Raw genomic sequence first — 25,046 nt, 5'->3', positions numbered from 1 at the left:
ATGTTGGCATGGTAATGCTTTAGATATTTTAAGAGACCAAACACTCACTGCTGTCGACTCAGTGCTGACTCACAGTGACGCTACAGGACAGCATTGAACTGCCCCTATGGATTTCTGAGACTGTAAATTTGTACAGGGGTAGAAAGCTTCATCTTTCTCCTGTGGAGTGTCTGGAGGTTTTGAACTGCTGACCTTGCAGTTAGAAGCCCAAGGCATGACGCACTATGCCTGAAGGACTCATTTGAGGAATACTGAATTAAACTATGCAAAGGAGCGTCAAAGATTTTGTGGGAAAATGGAATAAAGAAGATAAAAGAATGGTCTCCATGTACTTTTTGAAGCTCCCCTGGTACATTGTATTTCACCCATTTTTAAAAACTTGTTTTAATGTGATAACTATACAATTTAGAGTTACATCTATGACTTCTGCCTGGAGTCCTGGTGATACAGTGGGTTCTGTGTTGTGCTGTTAACTGCAAGGTCAGCAGTTCGAACCACCAGCCACTCCTCAGAAGAAAGCTATGGCTGTCTCCTCACATAAAGACTTACATTTAAGTTTATTCCAGTTTTTAATATTTTCTGTTTTCTTTTCAATTGAGGTATTTATCTGTTTTCTTTTGCTATTGTGATTAGGTTGTTGTTTCATAAGGTTTTTGTGAATGAAATCCAGGAAAGGTAAATCTAGAGAGACAGTAATTGGATTAATGGTTCCTTGAGGGCATGGCAGGGGAGGCTGGGGGGAATTGGAGCGCTAATAACAGTGAGCTAAAAAAAAGAAGAAAATGTTCTAAAATGGATTGTGGCAATGACTGTACAACTCTTCTTGATATGATTAAACTATTAAATTTTAGGATATGTGGATTATATGCCAATAAAACGGTTGGGAGAAAAAGATACAATGACAAAAAATGTATTTCATATAATTAAAACTTTGCTCTTTGTTTATTTTGTTTTTAATGAAAATTAAATTGCAAGTTGTAACAAATTAAAAAAAAGATTTACAGCCTCAGAAACCCACAGGGGCAGTTCTATATTGTCCTACAGGGTTGCTGTGTATCAGAATTGGCTCAGGAGTTTGCTTTATATGGCTTATATTGCGATACTCCTGAAAGCAAGTTTAGGTGGTGGTTTTTGGTATTGTTTTCTTTCGGTATGTGCATATATTTGTTTGTTCCATAAACTAATGATTTCTCTCTGGGTTACTTGGTTCAGGTTAGTTCCAAAAAGGAATTTATACTCACTAAAGACAGAACTTCAGAGGCAGATGTCGGCAGCTCGAGACTAGACTCTTACACAGGAGGACCATAATCTGTGATTTAAAATGTAACCTGGCTTTAAATATAAAGCTAAACTGGTATACTAGGGATAGCCATATATATGACAGGAGATTGATCAAATTTAACACGGAAGGCACAACAGGATTTTTGTATATATGAAAGACTATTTGATTGACCTGACATAGATGCTGAATGCTTAATAAAATGAAGTTTATATGACTAAATGATAATTCTTTTTCTTATGTATATACTTACATGTATACTTTAGTTTAGCCATAATAACTGGACTACTCTAGTATATTGTATTGAGATTGTGAGAATAACAACATATATCAATTATATTATGTTTCCACAAAAACATTAGTTTCTTCTTGTGAAAGACTTGCAGTTCCTTGGGGCACTTTTTGGGGGGCCTATTTGCTTTGATATTACATTTCATAATGTTTTGAAATCTTTTCTGTCAAGTGGGATCAATATTTGACCAAATCTTGACTGGGCATAACTTGCATAGAGCTCCTTTTTTTAATGGAGACACAACAGGACTATTTAATTCATTAGGAAATACGAACTGTATGCTCAGAGCTGGCAAGCTTATAAAGATGTTCTGAGCTTGAGATCAGAAATAAATCACCGGCTCCGAAAGAGCCCATGAAATGTAAATTCATTCATGTCGAATTCAATGTCTGTGGACCACACCATTCCCCCAACTTAACTAGTTAGTCCTTTCAATGGAATATTTATATAAATTTCATTAAGCTAAAAACCAAATTGTTGGTCAGATTTGTCTATTACTCAAGAATTCTCAGGTATTCCCAATGACTGCTAAGAAATTATAATTAACCACAAGTTGAAAAACTTGTATCCCCAAAATTTCAAAAGCAGTACTTACAAAAAAATCTCAAAATGTTTACAGCAAAACTATACTTAAATAAATGTTTCGGGTGCTTTAATGCATCAGACACAATGCATCATGTGGCCTCCACAAGTGACAGTATGCTCAGCCTGTGACAAACTAACAATGGCCTTGGTAGCAATGGCAAGATTGAGGTTTCTTGGCCCATACCATTGACTGGTAACCCCTTGAATGACAGGTAGCACTGCAACACATAGGTCAATGCTTGATTATCACTAGATGAGATCCACGTGAAAAATGTCATTCTTACTTTTTACAAACATTGTAATAAAAATACATGTTCAGAAAGTTGCTATTTTAACCAGTCTACAGTATACATGGCAATGTACACCATAATATATGATGCCAATGATGCTCTGTAGACATAAAATAGTGGTGTTAAGCATTGGGCTGCTTGCTAGCTGCAAGGCCAGCACTTTGGAACCATCGGCCAGTCTGTGAGAGACAGATGAGGATTTCTATCCCTATCAAGAGTTACCATCTCAGAGACCCACAGGGGCAGCTCTATCTTGGCGTATAGGGTCACTGGGAGTTGCAATGAACTCAATGACAGTGAGTTTGGTTGGGGCAATTTTTGCAGATCATTTGTTAAAAGGTCATTTGTGAGTGGAAGGTCTCGTCTCATGCCTACACACACATACACACAAATCTACCTTTCCTATCAACCTATCATATTAACGGTCCTTACAGTGCTCTGTGATGACCTTCTGTGATGGTGATTTTGTTAAAGACACTCCCATAAACAGTTACAATCTCAGCAACCCACACAGGGATGATCCTAGTCTGTCCTATGGGATAATTATTCATCGGAATTGACTTGATGGCAGTGAGGGAAAGATCCATATAATCACTTCAAACAGAAACCCAGTACCACTTTAGTTATCTTCCGTATGCTGCATTGGTCCTAGCCCCTGGTAACTACTGACAAAACTATTGTTGCTACTGCATTCCTCTAGAGCAGTGATTCTCAACCTTCCTAATGCTGTGACTTTCTTACAGTTCCTCGTGTGGTGGTGACCCCCCAACCACAGCATTATTTTTGTTGCTACTTCATCACTGTCATTTTGCTATTGCTATGAATCAGGTGAACCCCTGTGAAACATTGTTCGACCCACAAAGGGGTCGCGACCCACAGGTTGAGAACCACTGATTTAGAATACTGTTCATAGAAGTCGAATCACCCAATATTTTGTCCTTTTGAGTTCCCTAGTCCTTAACATTCATTACTTTCCTCACTATTCTTTCAAATGGAAAACATTCTCATATCCAAGGATGGATTAATGGGATTATTAGAAAACCTTTAAAAAATGAGCCTTTTAAGAGTAGTTGAAGGGGCAGGGTCGTGGTGGTGTGGGCAGCAATATAGGCTTCTGTTTATGAGTTTCTTGTTTAAAACGCAGATTCGAGGGTTATATCCCAGAATGCCTCTTCAGACGGAGCCCTGGAATCTGAATTTTATTAGCCACCCCTCCCCATCAAAAAAGAAACTAAAAACCTGAACTCACAGCCATTGAGTCAATTCTGAGGGCACAGTAGAACTTCCCCTGTAGGTTCCCCAAACTACATTTCCATGGGAGTAGAAGTCTCATTTTTCTTCTGTAGAGTGGCTGCTGGTTTCAAACTGATGACCTTGTGGTTAGCAGGCCAAAGCATAACCCCGAACCCCGAACCTGTACCCCGAACCAAAAAACCAAATTCATTACCTTTGGGTCAATTCTAACTCATAGCGACCCTACAGGACAGGGTCGAACTGCCCCCATGGGTTTCTGAGACTTTAACTCTTTACAAAAGTGGAAAGTCTGTCTCCCATGGAGCATCTGGTGATTTCATACTGCTGAACTTGCAGTTAGCAGCCCAAGAAGTAACCAATAGGGCCCCAGGGCTCCTTTACTAGACCTTACCAATAAGCATTTCTGATGAAAAACGACATAAAAAAAGCTACCGATATAGATGAACAAAGACTACAGTACAAATCAAAAGTGCAGTCTTTCAGGGCCACACACTGGCTCTCTTACAGACATAGACCCTGTAATGTCTGTTGTTCTCATATTGTCAGGAATGTGGCTGTTGCTCAGACATGACATTATTGCACATCATATTATTGCTCTCACTTCCCACTTAAGAATCCCAGGGCAGGATTCTAAATAGATTATTTCATCCTCAAGCTTGCGTACAACAAAAATGTTGATTTAAAAAAATCAGCGTCAAGTGGAAGCCGAAGTCCCAGAATGGAATACACAAAGATCAAAGAAGCTACCACAGTGAACAGCAAAGCAGATGTGCTTCGACACGGGGTAGTATTTCTGAGTTAAAAACGAATTATCTGGCCATTCATTTATAGCCTTAGTGAGTACACCGTTGCTTCTATGTTAATCCTCTCCCAGGCTACACGGGATGCAAGAGCTTGTGATCTGTGCAGGCTATGCCTGCAAGAAGTAGTCAATCACATTAAGGCAGATCCTGTAAGATAGCCAGGTCTACTGGGAGTGCTTTTCAAAAGCAAATAAAGAAGCATTGAGAAGTGCAACCTCCCCCTGGAACAATAAGGAGGGGCCTAGGTGTACTCCTCCATTTTTAAGTTACTCTGTTCTCCTAAAGTGTTTATGCGTTGGGCTACTAACCTTGAGGACAGCAGTTCAAAACCACCAGCCACTCCTCCGGAAAAGATGAAGTTTTCAACTCTTGTAAAGAGTTGTTCTCAGAAACCCACAGGGGCAATGCTACCTTGTCCTATAGGGTCACTATGAGTCAGAATTGATTCCATAGCAGTGGATTTGTTTTGGGGGAAACATAATTCCATTTTATATCTCACTTCTTGATATTCATTCACATCTTCTCTTCCTCCACTAGACAGAACACTAAACTTGGTTATGATGGGGGAATTGATAAATTATGTTAAAGAAACGAATATCTAGCTTATCAATAAAAAATAAGGCCATTACTTTTTCAGATTTGATAGATGCTTTGGCTATTGTATAATTTAAAAAGATAATTCTATGAGCAAAACCAATAGAAGTAAGAACTCCAAAGAAAGGCTAATGTTTTAGGCAATAAAAAATTGTTAACCAAAAGCAAAACAAATATATGCAGACCCTTCTAGCAGGTTAGTGTTTAGCATACCTGATCTACCTAAAAACAAAAACAAAGATTTCGTTGCTAGGGTACCTAGCAGGTAGTACAAAACTATGCTATTAATGGAATCAAAGGATGTCAGGTGTGTATCATAATACCTCCCCCTTCATGCATGGTTTTCAGAATGGCCCAGAAAACTGCCAGTCTTTAAAGGGTGAGTTGAGGAGATGACGAGTGACAATGGAAGAGCCGCCTTCTGTTCTGTCTGGGGGAATCTGAGCTGGGCCTCATACAAGGTTCACATGTGCCAAGTGAGGGTTTTTTTGTTGTTGTTGTTTGAGATATAAAAATTATAACTTACATTTAGTAAACACATAGTATGTGTTAGGTACCATACTAAGTCCATTATGTTACTTATCATATTTAATAATCACCTGAGTTCCAGGAGGTAGATACTATTATTGTCATTTATAGGTGAGGAAAGAGGATGACAGAAGCAAAGTCACTTTTCCAAAGTCAAGCAACTGATAAATGGAGGAATCAGCTGTAGTGAAGTGTAACTATTTGGTACTGCTCTTTTATCCATAGGCTTTGTAACTCCCCCCTAGTCACTGAAAATACAGTGCAGTTGACCCTAACTCAATGATTGGTCATTTTTGCCATTCTGCTGGGTATAAAAGTAAGCCATCTCAGAAGGAGTATCATGATGATCGAGAAAGAAAAGGCACCAGGGCAGCATGTGGGAGACACCTGCCTGAAGTGACAGAGGCAACAGAGACACCAGAGGCCACAACACTGAGACCATGAGACAGAGCAGAGGAGCAACACTGAAACCATGAGACAGAGCAGGGAAGCTATGCTGAGACCATGACACAGAGCGGAGGAGAAGTGCTAAGAACTAGAGGCAGTGTTGCAAGCTTCCTGGCCTATGGAATGAATAAAGCTGAGTGCCTTTGGGCAAGAGGCTGGTTTGCAAAATGAGGTGCCCTTTGACCATTTGCCAATACTAAAGGAGCTTTGTAACACTTGCCAAGCAGAGCAAAGGCCAAAAGGTAGTGTGCCTGAGAGGGTGAGGGCTAGAAAGAGACCTGGCTGCTGGCATGGCTGAGAAGGGATGCTCTTGCTGATTGAAGGGCTGCATTTTTTAAATGCTTTCTGATCCGGGCTTAACTTCCTTTGTTAACTTTCCCATTATGAGTATTATCAGCAAGTCGTGTGTGGTCATTGCCACAAATTATTGAATCCAGCAGAGTGTTGTGGGAGTGATGGCTGGTATCACAATATAGTCAAGAAGGATAAGCGGTGGAAACATATCTGACCTCTGCCTTGTGGTTGAGTGTGGCATTGTGTTCTCTTCCCTACTGAAGCTGGAGTTCAGATGTGGCCTCCATGCCATTTTATCACAGACTAATAAACACCTTTGTCCAGAGCCTTCACTCTTTACCATTAATGTTTTGCTGTCAGCCTGACTGCTAAGGCTACCATCAGGCCAGCCAGCATTTGCCCTCTACAAAAGGAAGAATCAACTTGGCCATCCATGACCCTGGATAAGCAAGTGGTTAGGTGACTTTCACTAATGTGCTAGTACCTATTAGTTCACCACTAAGAAAGTCAATGAGGCAGAAAATAATTTCTATCGAGATATAAAAGTTAAACCACAGTGAGAACCTGCATAAGATAGATCACTTTCTGTTTAATGTATATGCATAGTCTTTCTGAGGATCCCAGCACATCTAAGGACATTGAATTCATTTACTTATGTTCTAGTAATTTCTCTGCTAAAACTAGCTGTTTGCAATTAGGTAAATTCACTTCCCCTTCTGTGCCTCAGTTTACTGGAGCAAGAGACATTGAAAAAGAGACAGTTAGTACCGTGGTGTGACCTGGGGCATATTGTTTCATCTCTCCAAACCTCAGTTTCCCCATATGTGAAATGGCAACAATAGGAGGGTGCAGGACACTGAATTGTAAGAAAGAGTTAAGTGTATTTATGCATGTAAAATACTAGTCCAGTGCCTGGTACATTGCATATATTCAATAGAAAGACACTGCTGTTATTAGAATTGAGAAGGTTATATAAGTGAAATGAAAGCAATTGCATGCGCAGGCAGACTTGCACGTAAGGAACAAAGCTCCTAGAAGCTGTATTCACAACAATCAGGAAATTAGAAAGAGTCCTGTGGTCCTTCAAAGGGTGACTGGTTAAAGGAATTGTGAAATAAACAGAAGCATACCATGGAATAAAAAGAAGCAAACTTGTGAGACACACAGTAACTTGGATGAATCTTCCAGGCACTATTCTGAGTACAAAAAGACAACCCCCCAATTGAAGAATGTGCCGTTTACATTGGACCCCTTGCAAAACCAATCACACCAGACAGTTGTGCATGGTTCACTTACCGAAGGATGGGCTGCTATGTATCCATGTGCACTCTTATCTGCAAAGTGAGAATAAAGAAGCCAACATGGTATCATAAAGACAGCTGCATTCCACAAACAACAGAGCCACCAAACTGCATGCCTTTGACCAGAAAGAAATCCTCAATTTGATAATAGGTATGCCAAATGACGTCATTGGTTTGTCTTAAAATAGCTCACATCATTACAACCTCATCACCTTCTCACTGTGCCACGTTTCACATGTTAATGAAGGCCCCAAGTACGGGGAGATGTCAAGACTATCTACTCCTAATAGCAGGATTCTATACATTGAAAACCATGGACTGCCAGAAGAAAACTAACAAAAAGAATTATGTCATAGAAGATGCACAGCCCGAATGCTCCTGAGAAATGAGCATGGCGAGACTTCACCTCATGTACTTTGGGCATGTTATCAGGAGAGACTACGCCCAGGGGAAAAAGGGCATCATGCTTGGTAAAGCAGAGGGTAAGGCAAAAGGTGGCGGCTCTACACAAGGTGGCTTGACACCGTGGCTTCAACAAAGGGCTCCAACATAAGAGCACCTGTGAGAGCGGGCAGTGTTTCATTGTGTTGTGCAGAGGTAGCTCGGAGTCCACACCGACTGGCAGGCACTTCACAACAGTACAACATAGACTTAAATCCACGGCTTCTCTGCCCCCTCTCTTTCCTGTCTTCCTTTGCATCCGCTTCTTCTCCTTGGTTACTTGCTCTCTCTTCCTCCTTCACCCCTCCACCCCCCTCCTTCCTTTTCTCTCCTCCTCTGCCTGCTCTCCTATTAGCCTCACCCGACCAGTAAAATATTTATAAGAAAAACTGGTAAGCTTCACGCAACTTTGTAGAATGCTATTAATTTCTATAGTAAGTTCTTATGTCAGTTGTCAGGACTGTATCTTTGGAACCGAGACACGAAACCAAAAGGTTTAACGGCTGTGACTACTTGGTGTAAGGAATAGATTCTGGGCGTCTGAAGGGTGTCCACGGTCACACTAGAATGTCCTTGAGAAATCCTTTTTGGTCCCGATCACCTGTGGCCCTAACCGGAACCCGAGAGCACAGGCTCTGATCTCCTTTCTTGTTAAGCACTGTTTGATGTGTCGTCAGGTTCTTCTAGACGTTCTATCCCAGGTGCAAAACGAAGTCTCACGACAAAGCTGCCCTTGATGACTTCATTATGTTCTCAACCCTGAATAGTAGCAGTCAAGTAATCGTCAGCTCCGAAACAAAAATGCTCTCATTTAGCATGTGGAATGGCTATGTGCTCTCAAATTTGGACTCTGATTTTTGATATCGCCAAATGCGACAGCCCTATACTTCACGTTTCAAGAGTATCCTTGTATTAGTCTTTAAGAGACATCTTGTCTAGTTCACACCATGCCCATGTGATGAACTAGATTTTTCTTTAGAGTTGGGTGACTCATGACAGTATTCCCTAATTTCTCTGTTGTTGTTTGCCATTCAGTCGATTCTGATTCCGAGCGACCCCACAGGACAGAGTAGAGCTGCCCCGCGAGGCGTCCACGGTGTAAGGGAGCCAACTCTTAGGGAGTGGCTGGAGGTTTCAGCCCCACAAGCTTTCCATGGACAGCCAAGCACTGAATTGCTGCACCACCAGGCCGCCTTCTTCTTTCTTTAGATGTTCACAAATAAAGTAGTCAGGAAAGGCAAGCCAGGTGATGATCAACATATTGGGGGATACATGTTTTTCAATTGCTCATTGTACAAATGTGACGAACAAAGACCCCAGCAAAAACCAGATTCACACATGAGCAAATCGAGTCCAGATGTGGTGGTTAAGATGGCTCATTAAATGACTAGAGAGTCAGACATGGTTTCTTTCCTTTTTCAGACTGATTTTTGCGGGCTGCTCAAAAAATTTGCGGTGTGTCTTCATGATGCAAATCAATCTGCCTATGGGATAAAATAAGTCCCAAGAGCCCATGGTTTGCCCTATCATCTACTTCTTTCAAGAACATGCCACAGCACCTAATCCTACATGACTGAGGGTCTTCCTGTCAGTGAGGAGACAGAGCAACAACTGTGATTGCTGACTGATCCAAACGGACAACTACACTGCTTCGCTGAACAATGAATGTTCTGAGTAGAGTCAAAGTATCCCTCATGTAATATAAAGCTCTTAACCGCAAGCCACCACTTCGGACTCATCTTTCAGTTCGCTCAAGGTTGAACTCATCTTTCAATTGAAGCCACTTGGGCAAGAAGCTGGAACTGACTCCAAATGCCCTACCAGAGTGGTCTCATCCAAGAGCTCGACCGATTGGAAAAGTGCTTCTTTGCCTTTGCCTGCCCTGGACATCCTCTTACCTCCTGACGTAAAGCTCATGTATTTCTGGTTGTTAACTGTTTCTTTGGAATCATAGAACTTGAGAACATCGAGAACAGCCTGTGGGTTCTTCTTCTGTTCCAGTTTTGTTATGTTGGAGGTTTGGAGTAATCGGGCCCACTGTTCAGGAATCCCCTGTAGACAACCAAAGGGAGAGGATGGCAGCTCAGAACATTCGGCAGGGGCATTTTCACGTTCCAGTACAGTTCTTCACCAAGAAGCCCATGCTACCTGTAGGATTACACTTGGGAAACTGAAGTTACAGTCTAGATTTCAAGTTAGTAACTGAACAATGCAATCATTCTCTTCTCTAATCAAAACACATAGGTAAAACTAGGATCCAACTTAAAAAAGGGTGGGTGGGAGTATGACTATGATAGAAAAAAAAAGCACATGAAAAATCACCTCCATATTGACTCTGCTCATCCATGAAATGATGTTTACGGCTTAGCTTTTTTTTTTTTCTGGTGACTCAGGGCAGACATAGCAAGACTTCTCTAAATTTGCGCACAGCGTAGTATAATGTGGCTCGATCAATTTTAGACGACTGGGGTAACAGAAGCTGTTTCTGGGCAGGTTGCAAATCAGAAAATCATTTGGCTTAAGAAGAGAGCCTCACTCTTGGTCAGTTTATACTCTGTGGTTACTAAATGTAATGGGGGAGGGGGCAGGTCTAGAGCGTTAATAGAAAGGGGGTTTGGGAGGAGGCAAAAAATAGAAAAGTGGAGGAGCAATAACCACTGAGTTGCTAAAGAATACTGTCGGTGCTGCTATGGGCACTTTTGTTGCAGCTTTCTCCTCTCTTCCGTCCTCCCTTTCCCTCCTCGTGACTTCATTGGCCACATAGAACCTGGGGACCATGAAAGCCATGCTAAAAACCTTGTGAGAATTTGCAGTCATCTACAGTGATTTAGAGCAGAGAGGAAAGGGATATTTAGAATTCTAACCAAGGAGAGTTGCAAACATTAGAGAGGTTCGTTTTGCATTGAGCAGTCAACCTTCTTTCCTATATGTTCAGCCAGCAGATATCCCCAGTCTGTATTCATCTCCAACCTCCCAAGAGCCACTCGGAAAGAGAAGTGGACACACTATTCCTGGAGTGCATCCGGACACAATGGATGTGGCTTTGCCCCATGAAGTCTCAGTGAAACAATGTGTGACGTGGGCCTCCAGAGTTTGGGAATGACAACAAAAAGTGAGATAAGCCAAGCAACAACTCTACTGCACACACATGAACCTGCTGCTGCAGTGCTATGACATCTCAAAGAAGCACTTTGATGCAAGCTTCTTTTGGGCCTGTGACGCACCTCTGGGAGCTTCCCTGGGCACATCTGTGAGCCATAGAGATCTGGCTGTAATGGACGTAAATAAAGAAAGAAAAGAAAGTTAAAACAGAATGTGGGACAACTTAGAAGGTGGGAAGGAGATGAAACCAATGGGTTTGAATGGGGAGGGGGGAATCCCTTCTAACATGGGGTAATTAAGAAACTAGGGTGGTATCAACTAAGCCAGGGGCAGGACAGGCTACAGGACGACAGATTTCAGGAAACAGAAAAAAGCGACACCATTGCAAAGTTTGGATGCCTAATTCCACCTTTGGCCAGATGCTTCCTCCATAAATATGCAATAATTAACACTATCATTCTAGTGACTAGAGAGATTCATTAACAATGGCATAAACATGAATTTGGAAGGAAGGACAGCATCATGAAAAGCTTTGGCGATCATTGGTAATTTGGGTTTCTAATGAAGTGATCACAGGGATCCAAGGGCCATGCGAGGAACTTGCAAATTTCAGTTCCCAGTTCGGGTTAGCCAATGTCACTTTCACATCGGAAGTGTCTCAGTGGCTACAATTCAGAAAGTTAGCTATGGCAATGTGGGGTCGGACACTTGATTCTCACTGATGTGCTTCTCTTGCACTTTTGAGCTAAAGTCATGGCTGGTTTTCAATTTTTTTTAAATTAAAAACTCGATTAAGGATCTTCCCACTCAGCCAGACACAACATTGGCATTTTGGAGACAAATGAGACCAGGAAAAGGGAAGCGACTTTTATTTTAAATCACACTTGGATAATACCTGCTTTTAATGTGGCAGTTCCCAAGTTCCACGATCCACAAAACAAGGCCAGTACTGTGTCTAAACCAAAAATATAATATCTCCCCAACCTTACAGAAACATGCTTGGACCCAACTAATTTGATTTGGGAGATAGGTCCTTGATTCCTGGCATCTGGGGTTACTCCAAGCACGGGGAGACGGCACTTTTCCATGCATTCATCACGCATATGATGCTAAAGCCTTCAGCCAACAATTTGAACTCAGGAGCCCATGCATGATCCCAGTTCTGATTCTAAGTGCAATTAATAGCATTTGGTTAATACTTTAGTGGCCAAAGGAGTTATGAAGTGTTACAAAACCAGGTATGCATTGCACATAACCACTAGAGCAGATGTTACTGGCATGACCACTACCATAACTATTAGAATATTTGCAGTTATTATACATTCCCATGGCACTTCTAAACTTCTGTGATCCATAAATCATTGTGTGGTCACTAGACAGTGGGAGAAATATGCTGTCGATAGCAGAAGGTCCCCCAGATAGCTATACTTACCACATGGCTACATGACGGGTATAATTTCTGTTTTCTTTTTTAGGTTGAGATAGGTCAGTGAATCAATGAAACTTGAGGCTTAAATTTGAATGTGTGCCTCAAAGGCCGAGTCAGAGCATCATCATGTGACCTCAATTGAGGCACTAATCCCCAAAGTTAGGCAGCTAATGGAGACCTAGGCTGTTGAGCGTCAGAAGCAGGAGCACATATACCTGACCACGTATACAAGAACAACTAGATGTACATCAAGCTGGGGGAGGGGGGGTTGAGTGTAGCCCAGGAGAATGGCAGCATGAGAGAACAGGCCAAGCATTTATCTTATTGGAAGAAAAGGATAATTTATATCACTCATACCATTTTTCCCTCTGATTGACTTGAAGCGACCGTCACAGGTCTAGAGGTCTGGAAAGGGGAGTTCTGAGGTATTTGGGATAAAAATGGTAATATAAAGGGTAAGGACTTATAATAATTCAATGCCCAAACTTTCATCTCCCAATCTAATTTTGCTTTAGTGTCCAAGGGGACAAGATTCCATGGGTTAATCAACTATAGAGGGTAAAGACCCAAAAAGCACAAAACCGGGGCCCAAATATTAAAAGTAGCAGGACCTTCTAAGACAAATGGACTAGACGTTCAACAAATGGCTCAGATCTCACTCTCAACCGCTGGAATAATCAAAATTAATAATATGATCTTCTCCAACACACAACCCAAAGGATTAGTGGCACTGTGGTAATTAAGACCAGTTCTAAATCCTTCCAATAAAATGATTTTTAAAGATTTCTTACCCTTTCATAGCTTTAAAGTTAGTAATCATAATAACCTCTCCCTCACTGTCACCCAGTGGATGTTGACCCTCTAGGACAGAGTAGAACTGTCCCTGTGGGATTCCATGGCTGTACATCTTTATAGGAGTAGAAAGCCGCATCTTTCTCCTGTGGTGCGCCTGGTGCTTTGGAACTGTTGACCTTGCGGTGAGCAGCTAACACACTACCCCGCCAGGGCTCCTTCATAACCTCCTCAACCTAAACCAGCACTTAAGGTAGTCAAATATATTGCGAAAAGGTTAAGGTAGCATTTGAAATGAGTATTCGGGCAGTTACAGAAGAAGACCAACAGAATAAAAATAAAATAGATTTAGAAATGTAGGCTGTTGTCTGTCTTTCTTTTCAATGTTTTTTATACAGACTGCGTCAAATGCTGCTTTGTTTCAGATCGAGTTTGCGGGGCTTGGGATAGTGTTTGGTTCGGTTTGGTATGGTTCTATCATGCTGTTTTTCAAGAGACTGGACGGTCCCAAGCACAGTCTACCTCACACTCCTCTGATTAGTTCTTTGGGTTTTCATTGACTGTGAAGGGAAAATGACTGCTGCTGCAGTCAAGTGACGGCAATTCCCTTTCTTCCCTTTCCAGTCAGAGCTCAGAAAAGCACAAAGAAAGAGTTATGGCTCGATGGTCTCATAATATGGCAAATAAGGTGGAAAGAATGGGGAGAATAAAACAATTGGTTAAAAAAGTCAAAACGGAATGCCGCCTGAAAAGAGTGGAGGAGAAAACAAAAACAGGAAGCCCTCAAACAAAGGAAGAAAAGAAAACTATGGAATGACAATAATAAAACATAATAGACATTGAAGAAGAGAAGCACAGAGACAATTTTTACAAATAAAAAGTGGAACGATCAAGTTCTTCAAAGAAAAAAATGAAAGACTTATTAGAGAAAATTTTCTAAAGTCTAAGTATTTTAACTGCTTCAAACAAACACCAAAGAAAGGTTATAATGTCAGTTCTTACGGAATTTTTAAAATCTCAAATTGCTAAGATTACACATGTACTTTTTTCTGGTGTTAATGGTGATGATAGTGGTGATGGTAGGGTTAAATAGACTTAAAATGTAGCTAAAATCAAGATTCTCTAAATATAGTAAAGAGCCAGGATTCAAAGACTAGATCATTTGAGCAATCTTTCTGACTTTGGGAAGGAAATTGGTAAACGCTATTAATAACTCAACGTTATAGACATCAGTATTTTTCAAATGTTCTCCTCTGTTTGCTACTGAGAACACACAGTAATGGTCAACTCATACCTCTTTCACAACCAACGTATTTATTGACTCAATTTCCATTCACATAGAGGTTACTTCCAAAATTTGGGGGTTGGGGACAAACATAATTTGGTTGTCAATTTGGCAACATGGTTTGCTTCTCTAAATAAAACTCATTATTCACTCTTTTTCTACTTAATCATATCACACAATCTAATCACTTAACCACCATGTAACGAAACAAGAAATTCAACTATTTATTATCTAAACTTATCTCTGGTTTAACAGTTCAAGAATTGATAGTGATGGTTCTATTAAGGATATTTTTTTAAAAATTCATGCATGCAAAATTACTTATTATTTCAGAATACACATTTTGATTGAATTCCTTACTAGTATGGAAAAGGTAGTTGATCTTCCTGGGGACATGTTTCTAGCCACATCTTTTCCTTCACCCATCTAAAAAAAAGATGCCAGATCTTAAAAAAATATATATAAAATGTCATAGATCTGAGATCTTGTGCTATTAGAGCACTACAAACATCCAAAGAAAGGTGGGATCCGTTGATATTCTCTCTTCAGAGATTTTTTTTTTTTTTACTTTTATTGTCATTTGGGTGAAAATTTACAGAGCATATTAATTTTCCATTCAACAATTCATACACATTTTGATTCATGGCATTGATTAGCAATCCCCACAATGAAACAGCAGTCTTCTCACATCTTGTCTGTGCTTATTTTTCCCCTTTGTTGTTCTTTCCTATCCCTTCCCGCCTGGGGAGTTTCTATGCCTGGGAAAATGCTGCCCTTTGGATTTCATATGGTTGGTTATTCTAAGGTGTGCCTGCTTCCTTAGTGTTTTAGTTCACCATCTAAACTCGTCCATCATTTGGCTGAAATGTGAACCATATTTGGGTGCCAGGGGCAGTGAAGTTTGTTTCCAGGTTTGAAGGTTATCTGAGGGTCATAATCTCAGAGTAGGGGTGGGGGCTCCACCAGTATCTATCAGGCCAGTAACGACTAGTAAGCCTGGCTTTTTTTTTTTTAATGAATTTGAGGGTTTTCCCCTACATTTTCTCCCACTCTATCCAGGATGCTCCTATTTTGGTTCTGTTCAGTGTGCTCAGTAATGGTAGCTAGGCACCATCTCAGTCTTCCGGTCTATGGAGGCTGGAGTACTCATGGACCATTAGTCCTTTGGACTAATAACTTCAATGAGTCTTTGTTTTTTTTTACTCTTCTTCACTTTGTACAGGGAACTACCAACAGTTACACAACATTTTATGGCCCCAAAGACAAAATGAAGGAGAACATTGGATTTGTGGCCTGCGTTATGCCAACTGACCTTGGTGTCTCCGCACACGATGAACCTGATCTCCCCTGTCCAGCAACTCCTTCCCTCAATGTGTTTGGCTATGGCTAAGAAGGTTTTATAACTTTGCCCTCTGTATTCATGGGTATATTTTCAGTGCATATAAATATGAGGGGGTATCACAAAGTTAATAGAAAATAGAATTTTTAAAAGATAATGGAATTTTTCCATGATCTTTTTGAATCCCCCTAGTACACATGTGGCATGTGTAGTAGGTCACAAGGTGGGCTGCTAGAAACAGATCAGTTCAAGACCACCAACTGCTCGAGGCTCTCTTCCTGTAAAGACACACAGTCTTAGAAACCCACAGGGGAAGTTCTACTGTATACAATGGGTCACTATGAGTCACTATTGACTCAATGGCAGGGAGATTGATTTGGGTGAGTTAATACATATATAGAGATATTCTCTGTCAAGCCTATCTATATATTTGTAGTTGTAGACCCATTCACATTCCCATTCGTGTTCAGCTTCTGTGTCTATGTATCCACTTGTATGCTATTATTATTTCTGTCACTGCAGGATTTTATGTCTTCCTTTGCCTTGATCATGTGCTGAAACCTACCCCCGTATTGCATACTGTTCTTCCATTCACACAAGTTAGTGTGTGAATAGAGACCTCTCCGGTAACTTTCAAATAATGTTTCTATTGTGAGTAAACGTCTAGACTTTCCATAGTAGTGGTCTCATATTTATATATAAAATAAACCTACAATACAGAAAATAAAGGAAGCAGGTAAATTAATTTACAAACAATAATGGCAACTACAAAACAAAAAGAGGGAATAAATGGTGTAGTTGTAGAGCTTCCAAATGGAGTGGCAATCAAGACAACATCAAGACAGAACGGAGTGTTTAAAACTTGGGAAGATAATACATTTCAGAGCAACTTTACAGAAAATCAATACACCCCTCATCAAAAGAAAATGATATGTAACACTAAAACTACAGGAATAAAGGAAATGATAAGAAAATTCACAAACAAAATGAATTCTGCATAGAAATATATATGAAACAAGGAAAGCACTAGCACCACACACACAAAGACAGTGGCAAGATGACAAGAGTAAATTCACACCTATTCCACTGCAATAGTTAAGTAGCAGTAACATGACTATCAATAAGCTATTTATAAGAGACATATCTTGGACACAAAGACAAAAATAGATTTAAAAGAACTAAACAACACAATCAACCAACCTAACACCCCTCTCAACAACAACATAAAACACCTTTTTTCTGGACCAGTCTCCAGAGCAGACTATATGAAGGGGCACCAAAAAAAAAAAAAGAACCAGAAATTTTTCAAAGCTATGTACTTAATTTTTTTTTACAAAACCACCTTATTACCCTCAAAGTACTCTCCATTACACTTAGTAGAACCATCACTAAAGAAGAAATTAAATAGGTCATAAAAAATTACCAACAAAAAGTACCCTGGTGCAGACAACAGATTCTATCATACATTCAGAGAAGCACTGCTAATCAATTCTACTCAAAACTCGTTGAGAACATAGAAAAACGTGGAATAATCCTGAGCTCATGACATGATACAAGCATATCCCTGAGTCTAAAACCAGGTAAAAATCCACAAAAAGCAAAGTATAGACCACTATCCTTCATGAATATAGATGCAAAATTTCTGAGCAACATCCTGGCAAATAGAATTTAAGATACAAAAAAATTAACATATAATGACCAAGTTAGACTCCTACTAGAAATGCAAGGATGGTTCAATATTAGAAAAGAACTATGTGATCATTCCAATCAACATAAAAACAGTATTTGACAAAAATCTAGTACCCATTCATCATAAAAATGCTCAGTAAAATAGGAACAGAAGGGAAATTTCTCAGCACAACCAAGGGCATATATACAAAAACAGCATTCAACATTAGTCCTAAAGGATAGAGAATGAAAGCATTTTCGCTTGCAAATGAAAATCAGACTTGGTTGCTGAGTTAGTTTATTGTGCCAACCTGGTCGATAAACACATGTGGAATTAATTGAAAGGCGGAGGGATAAATGGCTTGGCGAGCCTCGCCTTTAGAGTTCTTGGGTCTCTTGCTTTGTGGTGGCACCAGGGTGCAACTGTCTTAGCAGTTCCCTGCTCCAGCTTGCAAGGCTGACTTCCTGCAAGGCATCCCCAAGGAGAAGCTGCACGGACCTATCCCGATGCAGCCCTGGGCTGGAGCAGCCGTGTGGAGACCCCTGCCAGCACTGAGATGTTTACACGTTCACTGATTCGACTTCCCTCCTGCAGTCGGCATCATAGTGTCTGTATTGTGAGATGGAGGAGGACTTTGTGGACTGGTGTTGGACATATGGGCTAATGGGTTAATGTTGGACTTGTGGGCTTGGGCAGCACTGGGTTGGGATATTTTCTTGATGCTCACTTAACCTTTACATAAAACTCTTCTCTTATACATGAGTTGATGTGGATTTGTTTCTCCAAAGTACCTAGACTAATACAGATGCCCTTTATCACCATTCTTATTCATTATTGTATTGGAGGTATTGGCCAGAGCAATATGGCAAGAGAGAGAGAAATTAAAGTCATTCAAATGAACAAAATACTAAAACTATCTCCATATGTAGATTATATGAGCCTATACTTGGAAAATCCAATAGTCTCGACAAGAAAACTACCAGAAATAATAGAAGGATTAAGCTGAATGGCAGGGTACAAGATCAACTTAGAGAAATCAGCCAGATTCCATTCATACTAACAAAGAGAACTCCGTAAAGGAAATAAGTAAACAATACCATTTACAATAATCACCCAGAAGATTAAGTACTTAGGAAAAAATAAAACCAGAGACACAAACCTGAATAGAACTATATAAATGTTAAACTATATCATGCTCATGGATAGGAAAACATTACATTGTGAAAATGTCACTATAAACTAAAACGATCTATAGAAATAATGGAACCTCTATCCAAATTCCATCATTATTCTTTAAAAAGTCTCAATGTCTGATTCGACTATACAGTTATGGTAGTCAAAACAGCCTGGTATTGGTACAAGGACAACAGACACATAGATCAATTAAACAGAATTAATAACCCAAAAGGAAATCTATCCCTACATAGACAGTTATCTTTGATGAAGAGCCAATAACTCATTAAATGGGAAAAGGATAGTCTTTTTAAACAACAGAGTTGAAAAAACTGGATACTCATTTTCCGGACAATGAAACGGGATTCTTATTTCTCACCATATATAAATTTAAAATGGATCAAAGACCTAAATATATAATCTAAAACTAAGAATATCGAAGAAAAAAATGGGAGCAAGGGCAAATTTAAGGGCTTTAATACATGGCATCACACATAACAACAACAACAGTAAAATACTATCAAGCATAGCTTAAAATGCACAAACAGCAGTAGAAAAACTAGACAAGTAGGAACTCCAAAAAGTAAACATTCATGTACACTTAAAGACATCACCAAGAGTAAAAAGAGAATCTATCGATGGGGGTAGGGTTGTGCAAATGCCAGCACCATATTGGACCAGGGACTAACTCCACAAATCAAGAAAACGTCAACACCTCAACAACTAAAAGGCAAGCAACCCAATTAAAAATGGGCACAAGACGATGAACAGATACTACACTAAAGACATTTAGGTACTCAACAAACACAAGAAATGTTCCTGATCATGAGCCATCTGAGAGATGTAAATCTAAACAATAATGAGATAACATCTTACCCTACTATCAATAGCAAAGTTAAACACACAGAAAAAAAACCAACCCAATACTGGTGAGGTGTGGAAGACACTGGAACCCTCATACCCTGATGGTGGAACTGTAAAAGGTTTCAACAACCATGGAAAATAATATGGCATTTTCTTTAAAAGACTGGAATAATAAATACCATATGAGCTAGGTATCCCGTTACTAATTATATGTCCTAGAGAATTAAGAGGCAAGACACGAACAATTATATATACACTGCTTTTCACAGCAGCACTATTCACGATAGCAAAAAGATAGAAACAACCTACTGTCTAACAATGGATGAATGAATAGACAAACTATGGTACATAGACAACATTGAAGAATGTTTATGACTCTGTGAAACATCTCATATAACAGATGAACCTCACACACATTATCCTGAGTGAAATTTGTTAATTGCACACACAGAAAACCAAAATATTGTATGAGACCACTACTATCATATATCAGGACCTAAGTACTGAACAATAGACACTATTATTATTTCTCCTTGAAATAAAGGGTTTGAGGTTTTAGATATCTGCAAAATATATCCTTTAATAATCCTAAAAACAAGCTATGTTCTTAAAATAAAAGGGAAAAACTGTTCAATTTTGCAGATACTTTTGGGTAATGTGGTTAGCTGAGCTGGATAATCCAAGCTCCAATGTAAAGTCTGAATTATTCTGATGGGTTGTCCTGACTGGGACAATTGATTAGATGATTTTTAACCACTTCAAATGATAGACTATGGACTCAAGCAGAGACTTCCTCCACAGGACTCTGTATCCAATGCCATGGTAACTCAGTATTTTCCATCAAGACTGGTTATAAGAGTGACCAGATGTTTTGTTGGACATGCACAGAATAATTTTTCCATTTTTATTACCGTATTCTATTTCCATTTATGATCACATGGGCAAAATTCATCTTACTTAAAATCACTAAAAACATCAAGTCTGACATTCTGGGACTTGGCAATTCTTCTTGAAATCACAAAGGAGTTCTTTATGGCTTACAAAAACAAAATAAGGAGCTTACTTACAGTGAATTCCCCGGTGACTGCATCAAACCCCACATGAATCGTATGCTCAAAGTCTGAAGGAAGAGAAATCTCTGGGCGCTCTTTCTCTTTCTTCTTATTGGCTAAAGGCAAAATTTTAACATGTATTTGTTTGGGGTCTAGCTTTGGCATCCATAAGTTGTACAATTAGGTTCAACAAAACAATGATAAAATTTAAAGACAGTCGACTTCTTCCACTCCACCCCACCCCACCCCCGCCCCTTGGCTGTGACTTCTTTTTGTTTTCTTTTAAAAATCATTTTATTGGGGGCTCGTACAATTCTTATCACAATCCATCCATCCATCCATTGTGTAAGCACATATGTACATTTGTTGCCATTACCATTCTCAAAACATTTGCTTTCCACTTGAGCCCTTGGTATCAGCTCCTCATTTTCCCCTCCCCCCCACCCCATCACCCTCATGAACCCTTGATAAGTTATAAATTATTATTTTGTCATGTCTTACAGGCAGACGATTCAACACAAAATTTTATCTATATTAAATCCAAATACTCTCATTTTCTTGGCAGAGATGGATGAGAATCTGACCAAACTTGTTCTGTCCAAATAATTTTTAAAATTCCAAAATCCAATTCAACCAAACTTTCAGTCAAACTGATTTATGTCCTTTATCAGTTTAAAGGTGTAACCAACAAATATCTATCTGGGTATATGGAGTTTAACTGGTTTTGTTGGTTCAAATACCACTTACCAAACTAGAAACTGATTATACTCAAGCCAAGTTAAGAGGTTAACAGTAACAGAAAACTTTATACTCATATTAAAAACTTAGGAATTGTTTCCAAATTTTAACTTTAACTAAATATCAAGTAATTAGAACTCATTTAATTTACATTATGAAGTGGAGCAGAATATACTTTGATCCTCTTTCAATGGGGATAATATGGCAAATTAATACTACTCCACATTTACATCATTAAAAACATTTCCTACTCACCATTTTATTTTAATAAATAGTTGCTAATCCCTGTTTTTTTTAACTGAATTAATTTTATCTAGTTCAAGGAAACCCCAAAATGCTCCTTGGCTTGGTCTTCCTAGTTTGTAGCCATTTTTCCATGCCCTTATTATAGTCCATGATGTTAACCATTTCAAATCATTGTCCTCCTCAATTAGCAGCTTTTTCGTAGAGACATATGTATGAATGAAAGTACCTGTACTTAAAGGCAACACCTTAATAGACAACCACTTGAGAAAGTTATGTGGGGAACTATAATAAATAAAATCAGTCTATCAAGAATATTATCCCAGAAGGAAGTTATTGTGAAAACATTCTAAAGTGGTTTCCAAAATTAATATATTATCTGAGTTGAACATATATGTCTGATAAGGCTACATTTCACACTTAGAAAAACAATACTTACCCTTCCAATACTGGGCAAGTCAGTCTGAACCAAGTTTACCCAGTTGAAACCTATCAACTTCCGAATTACCTGGATGGCCAACTTAGAACATTCTGGTTTAAATACCAGATGTTTTCCTTGGTCTGGATTACAGACAATATTCAGTTAACCTTATATGGATTACTAGTTGTGTGGATTACCCATGATAAATTTTAAATTCACAATCTTTCCTATTCAAACGTCATCCACGGTTCTTTCTTCCTCTCTCACTATTCATGTTCTCCAGTAGCAAAAATACAGGGGTTCAGGTAATGAGAAGGAAAATTAAGAACTAGGAACCAAAGGTGGATGAGGATGACAAGGGCCAGTCAAAGTTTTGGCTGGATCACAGAACACACTTTTTAAAAATACATGTATGCCATCTAATTTAACCTCAGCACACATTCCATTTAGACAATGAGCCAACTTTAATAATTAATAGTATCCTAACTGGACAGTAATGTTTAGAGCATTCGTTAATCCTATGCCCCTTGCATATTTGTGGACCATAGCTACCATTTATATTGTTCAACTCCCAGTTTTACCTGTCCATAAATGCAAACAAAACTATCAGCTTTTTGCTTGTGTTTTGTTTTTACCACTCCAGTGAAGATGCTCTAGTCTTAACTCCTATAATCTCCCTCCACCCTCTTTCCAATCTCTCAACATATTGGGCATGACTAACCACCTCTCTTTTCACTTTTCTAACATGGTCGGATTCACCATTATTTTCAATGACCACCCTTTCTTTGTAAAGCATTGCTGCTGCTGCTGCTTCTGTCTTTCCTAGCTCAGTCTCTGGCCATTGGTATTAATTTTTTACACTCACTCCTCTCGGGTTGAACCACTTCCCAAGATTAACTCATGTTATTTAATTCCCTAATCTGTGATGGGCAGCAGTGGAATCCAGATTTTGGGGGGTCAGATTACCATACTAATTTGGGAGGGAGTTACCATTAAGTAAAAATAATATAAAATTACAAATAAGAAGCTACCAGGGTCCCTCTCTAGCCCTTTGGTAGAGGCCCATTCAAGTGAGGTCCCCTGAGGAAGATACTTCATAGATAAGCTTGGGACCAATGTCACTCTGAAATCTAAGGAAAGCTGCAGAATTTGCCCCAACTTGCCCTCGTAAAATAATGTATTAGACACACATATACACCTTTACATATAATCCCAGAAGTTCATAAATCCTCTGGTTTGGGGGTTAAGAACTCCTATCTAAATCTAAATCCCCTATCATTCTATCAACTTGTATTCACGACCTTTCTTGCAAGCAAATAAACACTTTCATTTTCAAATTACCATTAGGAAAAACAAAACAAAATCAAAGTACCACTGGGTGCAAATTCTGAACATTCTGACAGAGATGGAAATGTTGCACTTGGGTTTGGCTATGCTTGCTCTGTTGTATCTCTCTACAAGGTCACATGCTTATAAGTCCCTTCCCAACCTAATCAAGTCATTCCCTTTACTCAGGGCTAAGTGTACCAGAGGCAGAAAGCCAAAGGCGCTCCTCTTCCAGGGTTCTGGATCTCAGGGAAATGATACCTGTCTCTATCGAAGATCAGAGAAGGATTAAGGCCTTACATGGGAGCCTTCAAGCAATGAAAAGATTACAATCCCTGTCCCCAATATGTAATTAAACTAAAACTATACTAAAGCATAAAAAAAGTAAGAAAATTGGAAACGTCCTTGTGTTCTTATGATGGTTGAGTCTTTTGAAAACTATATATACGACAACCAAAATGTGTTTCACATCTCGAGTGGATCTGTTGGTCAAATTCCTGAAGCACATACTTACTCTGTCTACTCAACACTGTCTCTACTGCCCAAACTGGAAATTTAGGAGTCGTGTTGGACTCTTACTTTATTTCTACATGAACTGGTCACCAAGTTCTGCCTCCCAGGCCTGTCCTGAATCCATCTTCTTCTTTCAGTTTCCATACATCATTACCATAGTTCCAAGACAACAGCATTTCTCACTAGGTCTCACTGTTTCCAATATTTTACTTGTCAATTGATTCTCTCCACACAATAGCCAAAGATTCTTTTGAAAACCACAAATCCAACTGCATTCCTGGCCATGTTTAAAATTCCTTAAATCATTCTTCATTGCCTATAGTTAAAAGCTCACTCTCCATAGCATCGTATTCCAAACAGTCTCCAGACTCTAATCTTGCCATAGCTCCCGCTGTCCCATACCTATTCCATGATCTCTAAACTACCAGGGTTTCTGTCTGAGCTGAAAGTTTTTGTACCACAAATGTAAGGAAAATCAAAGTACTTTACAACTGAACCAAGAGACATCATCATAAGAAATGGAGAAAAGATTGAAGTTGCCAGGGACTTCATTTTACTTGGACCCACAATCAATGCTTATGAAAGTAGCAGTCAAGAAATCGAATGACATTTTGAAACTGATTGTGTGCTTGATGTGACTGAACTATGGAATGATATAATATCTGTATTACCTTTCCCTAAAGATCTTTTGGGGGAAAAAAACCAAAAGAAATAAAAGATGTAGCATGAATGGAAAAAAATGAAAACAGAAACTAAATGGTGAACTGCATTGGGCAAGTCTGCTGTGCAAGACCTCTTTCAAGTGTTAAAAAACTAAAAATGTCACTTTGAGAACTGGGGTTCACCTAACCCAAGCCATGGTATTTTCAATTGCCTCATACACATGTGCAGTGTGGACAATCACTGAGGATGACCACAGGATGGATGCATTTGAATCATGGTGTTGGAAGTGTTTGCGAAGAATGTTGGAAATACCATGGAGTGACAGAAAA

At 39.4% G+C, this 25,046-nt stretch overlaps 1 protein-coding gene across 5 annotated transcripts in view; it reads right to left on the bottom strand.

Annotated features, from left to right (window-relative positions):
• PAK3 (p21 (RAC1) activated kinase 3) overlaps positions 1-25,046 on the bottom strand; it is a 148,449-nt gene that overhangs the window by 70,449 nt on the left and 52,954 nt on the right. For 2 of the 5 annotated variants that reach the window (XM_045298575.1, XM_045298576.1), the window contains exons 3-8: positions 20,829-20,929; positions 15,077-15,142; positions 12,997-13,059; positions 11,333-11,377; positions 10,007-10,160; positions 7,663-7,700 (exon numbers count right to left, since the gene is read on the bottom strand). In XM_045298575.1, the coding sequence (XP_045154510.1) occupies positions 7,663-7,700; positions 10,007-10,160; positions 11,333-11,377; positions 12,997-13,059; positions 15,077-15,142; positions 20,829-20,929 (467 nt within the window). The remainder of the gene's footprint in view (positions 1-7,662; positions 7,701-10,006; positions 10,161-11,332; positions 11,378-12,996; positions 13,060-15,076; positions 15,143-20,828; positions 20,930-25,046) is intronic. The other 3 variants (XM_045298577.1, XM_004710052.4, XM_004710053.4) reach the window with 3 other exon arrangements.

The sequence above is a fragment of the Echinops telfairi genome, unplaced genomic scaffold, assembly GCF_000313985.2.
Source record: "Echinops telfairi isolate 266 unplaced genomic scaffold, ASM31398v2 ScPeMD7_7427;HRSCAF=8465, whole genome shotgun sequence".
NCBI lineage: Eukaryota > Metazoa > Chordata > Mammalia > Afrosoricida > Tenrecidae > Echinops > Echinops telfairi.
Note: the sequence above shows the minus strand (reverse complement) of the source record. Positions and strands in the feature narration are given on the sequence as shown.